The sequence below is a fragment of the Lucilia cuprina genome, chromosome 2 (genome assembly GCF_022045245.1).
Source record: "Lucilia cuprina isolate Lc7/37 chromosome 2, ASM2204524v1, whole genome shotgun sequence".
In the NCBI taxonomy this organism is placed as follows: domain Eukaryota; kingdom Metazoa; phylum Arthropoda; class Insecta; order Diptera; family Calliphoridae; genus Lucilia; species Lucilia cuprina.
Genome location: NC_060950.1, coordinates 11,207,702 through 11,220,285, shown reverse-complemented (window position 1 = coordinate 11,220,285; position 12,584 = coordinate 11,207,702). Strand labels below are relative to the sequence as shown.

At 28.6% G+C, this 12,584-nt stretch overlaps 1 protein-coding gene across 1 annotated transcript in view; it reads left to right on the top strand.

Moving 5' to 3' along the window:
- LOC111684077 overlaps window positions 1–12,584 on the top strand; it is a 105,844-nt gene that overhangs the window by 79,706 nt on the left and 13,554 nt on the right. Inside the window, exons 3-4 of the mRNA XM_046945168.1 lie at window positions 7,902–8,110; window positions 11,703–11,838. Of these exons, the coding sequence (XP_046801124.1) occupies window positions 7,902–8,110; window positions 11,703–11,838 (345 nt within the window). The remainder of the gene's footprint in view (window positions 1–7,901; window positions 8,111–11,702; window positions 11,839–12,584) is intronic.

Genomic DNA, 12,584 nt, shown 5'->3' with positions numbered 1-12,584 from the left:
TATGTGTATGTTGTGTATAAATAACGAAGGTATGAGTAAAAATCCGAGACCACCTTTGCAAATATCAAACAGAAATTGCAAAAAACAAAAACAACAGAACGAGAACGAGAGCAGCAGAGCAAGAGTAGCAGAGCGAGAGCAGCATTAGTGTGTTGTTATAGGCTATGTGGAGCCTGGCTTAAGTTAGATGCCATAAAGGGGAACTTTTTGGTACTTTTTATACCCACCATCAAAAAAGATTGGGGTATATTGATTTTGTCATTCCGTGTGTAACACATCGAAATATTGCTCTAAGACCCCATAAAGTATATATATTCTGGGACCTCGTAAGATTCTAAGACGATCTAGCCATGTCCGTCCGTCTGTCCGTCTTTCTGTTGTTGGCACGATAGCGTCCACAAAATAAGAGATATTGAGATGAAATTTTCCCAAAATATATTTTATTTATCAGAAATGTTTGGTATTGAAAATGGGCAAAATCGGTCAACGATTTCACATAGCCCCCATACAAATGTACCCCCCGAAATACTGTTTAAATAGCTTCAAATATTCACAAATTCGTTTTTTATGAAGCAAATACCACAAAATTTCGCATAGGTGAGTTTTTTGATGTCTGCAAAATAATTCTGCATTATGGCTGACATAGGACCATAATTGGCCCTACCCCCCATATAAGGTCCCCCTTAGAAAATGACTAAAAAGCTTATTACTGGCTTAAAAATGGGAATATAGCGATGAAATTCGACACGCATAAGTTTTATACAAGCCAATATCTCTCAACCAAATTTTACGTATATCGGTCCATAATTGACCCTACCCCCCATATAAGGTCCCCTTCAGAAAATGAGTTTAACGCTCATTACGCTCTTAAAAATAAAAGTATAGCGGTGAAATTTGACATAAGTTAGTCTCTTACTAGCCAAAACCACTTTATGAAATTTTATGTGGATCGGTCCATAATTGACCCCACCCCCCATATAAGGTCCCCGTCAGAAAATGACTTTAACGCTCATTACTGGCATAAAAATGGGAATATAGCGATGAAATTTGACATAAGTAAGTTTCTTACTAGCCAAAACCTTTCTATGAAATTTTATGTGGATCGGTCCATAATTGACCCTACCCCCCATATAAGGTCCCCTTCAGAAAATGACTTTAAAAAATACAAGTATAGCGATGATATTTGACATAAGTAAGTTTCTTACTAGCCAAAACATTTCTATGAAATTTTATATGGATCGGTCCATAATTGACCCTATCTCCCATATAAGGTCCCCTTCAGAAAATGACTTTAACGCTCATTACTGGCTTAAAAATACGTATAGTGATGAAATTTTACATAAGTAAGTTTCTTTCGCCAAAACCTCTCTTTTAAATTTTATGTAGATCGGTCCATAATTGACCCTACCCCCCATAAAAAGTCTTCCCATAAACTTTCTTTAATGCTCATTACTGGCTCAAAAATAAGTATGATTACAACAATGAAGTTACACAGAAGTACGATTTATACAAGTCGAGATTTACCAAATTTTATGTGGATCGGTCCATAGTTGACCCTTTCCCCCACATAAGGCACCCTTCAGAAAACGACTTTAGCGTTAATTATGGGCGTAAATATATCGAATATAGCGAAGAAATTTGACATAAGTATGTATCTTAGGAACCAAAACCTCTATATCAAATTTTATGTGGATCGGTCTATTATTGACCCTAGCGCCCATATAAGGTCCCCTCCATAAAAATACTTTAACGCTCATTACTGCCTTAAAAATACGAGTATAGCGATGAAATTTCACAGAAGTAAGTTTTTCACTAGCCAAAATCTCTTTACCAAATTTTATGTGGAACAGACCTTAATTGATCCTACCCCCAACATGAGGTCCCTATCAGAAAAATACTTTAAAGCTCAGTACTGGCTTAAAAATACTAGTAGATTTATAAAATTCGACATAAACTACTTTCGTGTAAGCTAATATCTCTATCCCTTCTATAGCAACCGAAGTCTCTCTATCAAATTTTATGAGGATCAGTCCATAATAACACCACCCCATATAAATTCCGCCCCAAAAAATGACGCGAAAAATATGAATACTGCAAGGCAACTCGACATAAAACAATTTTGATTTAAAATATCCCTACCATATTTTATGACTTTAATGCTCCTTAATGGCTTCAAAATACAAGTAGATCGATGAAATTTTAAACAAATAAGAAACTGAAATCTTCCTACAGACTTTTATGAGAATTGGTCCATATATATATATATGTGTAACCCTACTACCTATAAAAATTAGCACTGTCAATAGTAAAACCCCCATTAATGGACCTCTTTCAAATGTTACCCTGATGTTCTCATTAATATCGATATATAATAATAAAATATTCAAAATATTAAAGTTCATTTATATGGCAGTGATTTGATGGTGGGTATAGCCGAATATAACACTCTTACTTGTTTTTTCTACCAAAGGTACTTGAATTTTCTATAATATTGAACCAAGAAACATGAAATTTAGCATGCTGGGCCTTGACTAGGCAAGAACCTACAAAAACGGACTTTCTAGTACTTTTTCGTTCTTTAAAATGTACTTTTTGAAATTTCTATAATATTAGATATATTTCTACCAAAGAATTATCTTAAATACTATTCCCAATAGAAAATATTATGTCAACAAATGCAATTATCTATACATAATACATTCCTAAACACATTCTTCCATAGAAAATATACATTATTCCATACAAAATTTTATCTCGGGTAGAAAGGGGATCATACGCCATATGGGCACATCTGCTAAAACCCAAATAATTAGAAAACCGATTAATAGATTTTATCATATTATCAAATTTTGTTTTCGTTTAACAATTGCAAGCCATCATAATTTGAAGCACAAAACATGTTACCTTCAAAATGCCCCTGGGGCTTATGTGTCAAATATAACGAATTCCTATAATATATAACAAAATGTTGTCAAAAAATGTGGCTTTAATTCGAGAACTCCTCAAAAAAGTGGCTATGGTTTCCCGTTTACCATATGATATTATTTTATAGAGAAAATTTTGTGTTAAAAACAATTTTCTATAGAAAAAACATCATAACTCTATTTTCAAAAAAAATTTGACATAAAAACAATGTTTTATAAATATTTTGTCCCAAACATTATTTTCTATAAAAATCTATTTCTAAAACTAATTTTCTAAATATATCCAAACACAAAGAAAAATTTCTGTCGAAATGAAATTTTCGTAAACAATTTTTTTTTAAATTTTTCCCAAAACTCCAAAATAAAGAAAAACCTTGATACGACGGTCACCTCGAGTTTTATGTAAACTCATTAGTAAGAAAAGATTTTAATTATTTAGGCAAATTCAAAACATTTAAACTCTCAGCAAAATAATGAATTTTTCCTATATATATTTTTATTTTGTTTTTGTATCAGCACTTTTCCATAAAATACAGTTCAAGCAGACACTACTTTATTCACACTCTTAACACACATTGTTCCTAAGTGTTGGAGAAATTTTTTCTCTAGGACCAGACATAGAACTTTATCATCAGTTTTCTACATAATTAAAAATAAAACAAAACAAAAAGCACACATACACAAAAGAAAAGAAAGTCAAGTGAAAGGAAACATAAAGGAAAATAATGCAGACAATTAAAATGATATTTAAAAAATCCTGATCAAAAGTTTTATATATAACATTAAAATATACATATGAAACAAGAAAATTCTTCTGATTTTTTTTAAGTATAAATTTTCTTAATATATCACAATTTAATTTTAAAGATCTCTACACAAAAAAACTGGTTACATAACTAGTTTCTTGAAAATCCTTGCCTATTTAGTGTAGTTGTACAAATAATAAAAGGAAAACTAATGCATGATAAAATTCATTATTGAACACAATCCCCTAAAGGCGAAACTCTTGATACTTCACATCCATATACTCATTGTACTTAATATGTAGATGCTCTTCAACTTTAGCAGGGCACAATATGGAGTATATATGTATGTATATGTATGTATAAACAACTGCATACTTAACTTACTTAATGTAGTATTATAAGAGGGATACATGCATCCTTAGGAGTACAATATATAATGTATACAAACAGTATACACATAAGAGAAAGAGTAACATAATAGGAATGAATGTTCTTCCTTCATTGAATGAAAATACTACAAAACGTCTTAAAACAATAGACAAATAAAATTATGGTTTTAGTTGTAAATATGAAAATATATGGGATTTAACTTACACAAACATGTTATTGCATATATAATGACATACATATAAACATATGCATTTATGAGGCCAATCTGAAAAATTCTTTCGATATAGTTTAAAACAATTTCAAAGATATTATAAATAAAATTCTGAAAAATATCCCTGAATGAAGTAATAGAATAGTAATTGTATTTAATAAAGGAGATACCATAAAACGAAATTATTGTCAAATATTAAATTTAAATAACTAATTTGGCTGCCTTCATATTTTAAGTATAATGCATATGAAAACTACTAATATGTATATAAATATGCACGTTACTTACTAATACATACAGACATTTATTTATACAGTCATTGAATTGTAGGTTATGTGGACAAAAAGTGTTTTTTTATGCAGCTACTTTACAGTATTGCCAACTTAACGTTTCTTGAATCAAATCTAAAGTTTTTAAAATGGCAGTTGAGGAAAACACTTGGGGAATTTTTAGGTTTCAGAGTGGTTCTTTTAGTCTTATCTATAGTCTAGTCTATATTCTAGTCTATAGTCTAGTCTATAGTCCAGTCTATAGTCTAGTCTATAGTCTAGTCTATAGTCCAGTCTATAGTCTAGTCTATAGTCTATAGTCAAGTCTATAGTCTAGTCTATAGTCTAGTCTATAGTCTAGTCTATTGTCTAGTCTATAGTCTAGACTATAGTCTAGACTATAGTCTAGTCTATAGTCTAGTCTATAGTCTAGTCTATAGTCTAGTCTATAGTCTAGTCTATAGTCTAGTCTATAGTCTAGTCTATAGTCTAGTCTATAGTCTAGTCTATAGTCTAGTCTATAGTCTAGTCTATAGTCTAGTCTATAGTCATTTCCAAAACAGTTTCTATCGGTTCATGTGAAATTGTTTAACGTGAAACGATGGGAAATCGTTGGCAACACTGCTGCTATATATACAAACATTTATATATTTACGTACATACATATGTGTGTATGATAGAGAGAGTGTATAAGTTTTGCAGTAAAAACTTCAAGTAAATACAGACACACAGCACACAGTTGCTCTTAATTTATGATATTCTTTAAAAGCACATGTCGTACTTACTACTACATTATGCATATGTCTGTATTAAATCCTTTTACTAAATACCAACAACAGTTATTTTTTTCCTGCGACTTTCATCAAGAACTAACATTGTTGCTGTTACTACTGCCACAATAACAACTATTGCTTATTTAATACATGAAAAAGATGTTGTTGTCATTGATATTATTGCGGATATTGTTGTTGTTATTATTGTTTGTTTTTAGCATTACTTATATGTATGTATGTACGTATGTGAGCAGATGGGAGAGGGGGAGTGTAGTAACGTTTGCAGTTAAAGAGGAATTGTATTAATGTTATAATACATAAAACTGCAATAGTTGTCGTTATTATATTCTCGAAAATTGCAGACAATAGAGTTAGTAGTAATATTCGTGTGAGTGAGTAGTGATAGTAGCAGTTGTAGTAGTAAGCACCTGCAACTTTTATACATTTAATCAAAAATCCTTAGAAGATAAGTACTTTTCAAAGAACGTCGTTTTTAAGAGAAGTTAAGATTTCTAAATGTCATTTATTTAAATTTAAGTAAAGTTGTTCAAAAAGTTATTAAGGAATTTATACAAATGAATATTTATTATTTATGATTAAGAATGTGAATCATTATTTCAATACAAACTGTAATGAATATAGGTTTTAATGACATATACATATATATATTATGCATGTTAATAATAGATACTAGTGAACATGCGAATTTCGGTTTAATTAAACTTCAATAAGATTAGCGAGGTACCCAAATAAGTTAGGCATAATTTAGTAAAACCATATCCTTTTTTGCTATCCATACATAGGGAGTTAGTCCTATATGCACTATTACTTTTATTCTAATGATTATGAAATGCTTATTATAGCAAAAATTATCAAAACTTTTACATTAAGACATTTAAGACCTACATTCTTGTTAAAAGAAAAATGTAAGTAAAAAATGTACCTTTGCTTTTGCAAAAAAGTATATTTAAATATTTGAAATTCTCTACATCCTTTTTACAACATTGTATTACATACATTTCTACTTGTATCAGCTTGCATTTAAATGCTGATAATGTAGTAAATATTAGTTAGAAAATTTACAATATAACGATGAACGAATGCAAATAGAAAAACAATTTTAGAATTTATTGTTGTTATTATAAGTATGTATGATTGTTGTTGTTATTTTATGCAGAATTTATTCATTGTTTAGTTGCATTCCATTACAATTGTTGTTTGTTATACTTATGGGGTAAAATAAGAGGTAAATATATTACTAAAAGCAGTGGTGGGCTTGAAGAGAACGTGAATCAAGTTGATGCATGTAAATTTTGCTTTAAGGTTTTCAAGAAAATTTATTGTTAATTTTGTTGTTGTGTTTCACAAGTTGTATATGAGAGTCCCTGTTGTCTATGAAAACCGATCACTGATTTTGACAATACAATGAAATAACGACATGCTAAATTGCATACTTAAAGAAGCAAAGAAGAGAAATAAAGAGAGAGAAAGACAGTGAATGATACGCTGATAGTATAGGCAACGAAAGGTGTGTTTTATTTTAGTTGTTTATGTTTAAAGTCCTGTAGTTTTGCTTTTGTATGACTTTTATTATAACATTTCTATTTTAAACTTCTGATGATGTTAAGTTGCGTTTCCTGTTTTAGGTTGATGCACATTCTTTTTGTATATTTTCCTTGAGTTTTCAGTATTGTCTTGGAGTTTGTATTTTTATCTCATTTTCGTTGTTTAGTTTATACAACTTTTCCTTTATTGTAGAACACGTCAACATCATTTGTCTTCAAAGGAAATTATGTTACCATAAAATAATGGTGGTTGCAAGTGTCTGAGAGTTTTAGTACTACTCTAAGTAGAAAATGTAAAAGACATGGGAATAAGTTGAAGTTGTACAACCCATAGAATAGTTTAAAGTTATGCATCTGCTGTGACAAGGAAACAAATTGAAAACAGTGGAAAGAAACTAAAAAAAGTAAATTTAAATTTAAGATTCATAAAGCCATCTTTACCCATGTTATGGTGGATACGTTTATTTTCTCAATGTATTGTATTTATATTTTTCTGACTGTAAAATTTTATCTCTTACCCACCGTACTGCTGGGAGTACAATGACAAGAGAATCAAAAAAAAAAAAAAAATAGCTACTGAAAAAAATAAGCATAAAATTGAAACCCAGCTGCAATTTCCTCGCTCAACTCTTTTCGGTTATTATGTCTGTATGTTTGTATTGTTTCAGTTTATTTAGTTTGCTACCCGTCTAATTTACGTGAAAAACAATTTGTAAAATAAGTAAAACATCTAAAACATTTATGTCAAATATTTTCTTTTAGACGTTATTTTTACAACTACTAAAGTTTTTATATGACGGTCATTAGTTGTAGCCATACACAACCAACCCCCCCCCCCCCCCCCTTTAAGATTTAAGTAATATTGTATCTTGAAGAAGATGTAAAAAATTAAACATTAAATATTTTTACTGCAAACTGGAACCCTTTTTACAATATTAATTTTTATACATATTTTACATTTATACATCTTAAATAAGTAAATTTCATTCATGTTGTTTTTCATCTTCTTTGTTTCTCTTGCAGATATAACCAATTCTCTAACTATGACAGAGGTAAAGATACCCAATCATATAATGCGCTTTAAAAGTGCCATTTTAGGTTGTCGTTACAGTCTCGATGGAGAATCTTTGTATTCAGTGAAATGGTATAAAGATGGTCATGAATTTTATCGTTATGTACCACGAAATAAACCACCGGGACAGGCATTTCCTTTGCCGGGCATCAATGTTGACGTAAGTATCTTAGTGTAATTTTTTATCAGTTTTCTTTTGCAAGTCAGTTTTGTTGTTGCTTGTTGTTGTATTCATAATTTACCTAGTGATGTTGCATACACAGCTGCTGTTCAGTGCAGTAGTATGCAATATCCATTTGATTTTTCATTTAATTTCTGTTGGATTCATAAATAAAGTTTTCCAAGTATCGGTTATTATTGTAGTTGTATGTTTGTTGAACATCAGCAAGGGAAATCTAAGAAGTTTTTATATAAAAAGTCAATGTCATCAGACTAGTGAAGCAATTGCTTAATTTTTGTAATTTTTAACAGTTAAATATGAAATTATGAGGAAAATTTTTTAATGATATTTACTCTAAAAAATATACATATTTATTTTAGCGGGGAAGTTAATGTTTAAAACATACAAAAATATCAATTCTGAAAAATATACTAATGTATTAGATTTAAACAGAAGGGGGCTCGAGGCAACTAATATGAAGAAAGCTTTATATGTAATGAAAGTTTTATTAATAATATGGGTGGTTGTGGGCGTATTCTGATGATAATGAGACGAGGACAGTCAAACTAGGATCACTTTCTTCGTCATTATCAGGTATTCGTCTAAGCTAGATCCAAGTGTCTTGGTAATAGTTGAAACATTTTTAGGAAATATGTACATGCAGAAAACTGAGTTTCTGAATAAAGAAAGATAATGTATTATCTTATAATATGTGATCACTTTAATTTCCTTTCATAAATTGTTTTTTTTTTAGTGAAAACATAAAAGTCCAATTATCTTAGAAGCGAGAAGAGATAGAGCCAAACAACGATTGTCTGTGAACACTTTTATTTTCCTCCAAAAATCTATTTTTTGAGTGAAAACATAAAAGTTCAATTATTTATGAAACGAGAAAAGATAGAGCCAAAACAGTGATAATCTGTAATCACTTGAATTTCCCTTCAAAAATCGATATTTTGAATGAAAACATAAAAATTCAATTATCTTCTGTTATCACTCAGTTAGTTAGTTAGTTAGTTAGTTAGTTAGTTAGTTAGTTAGTTAGTTAGTTATTTAGTTAGTTGACTACAGTTTTTTGAGTCCTACACTCTACACATTGTAACATAGGAATACTAGGCGTATACTTGTTATTAGCAGAATTAAATATTTATCATACGCCAGGAATAACAATATTGATTGTGCTATACATTTCAAGGCAATACTCTAACTCCGTATTCATATAGATATTAATCACTTATTTTAGGTTTATTACGTACATTTCCATACGAAATTCTTAAAATAAACCATCAATAACTTTATTAAGCATTTATGAAAACGGGAGTAAATACTAGGGTTGTCAATAATTCGTGTTTAAAATAATTCCAATAAAAAATTACAATATTTTTTTTTATTTGAGTAGTCGACTAAATTTTAAAAATTTTTCGATTATTCGAACGAATAAAAGTTTTTATTCGAATAATTTAATGAAATATAAAAAAACTTGCCAAACACCTCTAAAATCTTAAGATACGTTTACAAAATGTGTTTGCGTACATTAATGCACTTATACGTCAGTAACCTAGTTCAATTTCAACCTATTTTAATTTTATCGATAGAATTCGAAGTGGAAGCTGAGGCTTTTATAATGATATATGTATACGATGTTTAACTTAAGTAGAGAAATATGTGTGCATTTCATCAACTACTTAAATTTTTCGAATTATTCTTTTTTCTAAATTGGAATTTTTTTATTCGTTCGAAGAAACACAAAAATCTTTCCTCGATTAATCGAATAATTTTTATCCAAATGACAACTCTAGTAAATACCTAAAGAAATTCTTTAAGAAAATCCAATATTAACAATTACAATTAAAATTACACTTCCTTTTTACAAGAAAAAATAAATGATTATTTTAAAATATCTTCAAAATGATTTAGAATCCACAAAATAAAACTTTTTTCAATTAAATTATATTATACAAAAATTTACAAATTAAAAAATATACTAAATATTTGAATAACAAAACATAAAATAAAGTTTAGACAACCACAAATATAGTTGTTTAAAATATAAAAAAAAACTTTTTTTTCGAATTATATTTGTGTTCGCCCTACAACTATAATTCAACCACAATCATGTATTATAAATGTTTAAAGAACAAAAGTTTGTTCACCACTTTAAACGTCACACGCATACACTTATAGAAAAAAAATGTATATAATAATATCAGTTTTAAAGGACTTTTGTGTCTAACAAGAAAAAAAACTAAATAAATCCTTAAGGATTCTACATAGAAAAATATACGTGACTTTTGTCATTGTTGACTAGTTTTAGATGTTTGACTAGAAAGAAACAAAAAACGAAAGATCTTGTCTTTTATTGCGAATAAAGTTAACAATATATGATTTTCTTTAGACTTTATTATAAGACGGAAATAAATATTTCATATTTTTCGTATATATATAAATTTTTTGTTGCTTATATTTTGTATTTGTATTGTAAAATAATGGGTAGACATTTTGGAAGAAAAATACATTGTGACGTGACATTGTCATGTTAAACTTAAAAACAGAAGTGCACAATTGTTGGGCACTCAAAATGCATTATTTTTTTGCTTCTAAAGAAAAGTTCTTAAGAATGTTATCTCGGAAAAATTGATATAAGCAATTTTGAAAAATTTCTTTAAAGAAAACTCTTCTTAGTAAAGTCATTATTTTAAAAGTCGATTCTACCAGGCAAGACATTCTAGAAACCTTAGTTGGTTTCTTTAAAAAAAGTTTTCTAGAATCTATTGCTATAGAAAATTTTCAAAATAGAGAGTTACGTTTTTAACAAAGTTTTTCGATGTGAAAAATTTCTTTGAATGTTCTTAAAGAAATTTATTACATAAATTGTATTTTAAAAACTCTCACTCTCAACTCTACTCACCCACTCTTTTATCAATTAACATTACAAAACACCTTTCAACAAATACACCTTCAAGATAAATTGTTACATTTCAAAGAAACTTAATCTCGTTAATCAAAGAAAGTCTGCAACATATATATATAAGAAATTTAATAAAAATAAATGATTTTGCAACAGTTAAATCTCATTTATCTTAATATTTTTTACTTAAAAACCTGACTGACTTTTCACATTTTACACTTTTCTATGTACGATGAGAAAAAAATTATAACAATTCTTTAAATTAACCGCAAAAATTCAACAAATGAACGATTTGCATAATCATGGTTTTAAATTGAAATTAAAAACTAAAGGGAAAAAAAGTTACAAATACAAACAAACAAACAAAAAATCATCTGTTGAGTAAAAACTAAAGTTTAGAGGAAAAAAAAAACAATGTAAATACCACAAAAAATAGTTAATCATCATTTGAATTATTCAAATGAAAAGGGAAGTAGATAACTATTTCAACTCCCTCATTTTTTAATTAAAAACAGCAAAACAGGGTGAAAATTTTACAGAAAAAAAAACAAATAATTAAAATAAATAACAAATTTCTGAGGGAAAACATTCTATTTGATTTCAACAAATTATTGAAAAAAGAATATAACTTATAACAAAATTGTATACAAATTCTTTAGCATTTTAATCTCTTCCTTATTCCAGCTACGCAATTCATCCGATACACAAGTGGCTCTCAGACGTGTCACACTGCAGTCAACGGGCGTTTATAAATGTGAAGTATCTGGTGAAGCACCCGCATTTAATACAGTTTCTGAATCAGAAACTATGACTGTCGTAAGTAAGTATTATTGAGTGCCTATTCTCTTATTTATTTGCAAATTCTGTTATTCTAACAGAAAAAATACATTAAATTTTTATCACTTGGGAGAAGATTTCACATAAAATGAATAAAACATTTCTAATTCTAATTTGTTCAAAGAAAATATTTAAATTTGTTATATGTCACTAGAGACTGTGTTAGTAATTAAATGAAATTGAAAAAAAAATTTGTTTAAAAATTTTAAAACAAATTGGAAATATTATTTCTATTAGTAAAATATATAAATTAATTCAAAAATTATATTTTTTAACTATTTAAAACGAAAGAACATAAAAAGTTCACAACAAGAAAATCACTGTAGAATTTAAGAAAACTTTCAAAAAACTGTCGAAAACCTCACCAATATTTAAAAGGATACAGATGGACTATACACTTGAACATACTAACCCAATTTCTAGACTAAAGTTAAGACCGTATACTATAGACTAGACTACATACAAGACTTTCGACTAGACTATACGAATTTCCGCAGAAAATTACTGTAGAATTTAAGAAAACTTCCCACAATCTGTAGAAAACCTCACCCAAATCTAAAAGTATACAGACTAAACTATACATTATAACATACTAACAAAGTTGACTAGACTATAGACTATACTATAGACTAGACTATAGACTAGACTATAGACTATACTATAGACTAGACTATAGACTAGACTATAGACTAGACTATAGACTCGACTATAGACTAGACTATAGACTAG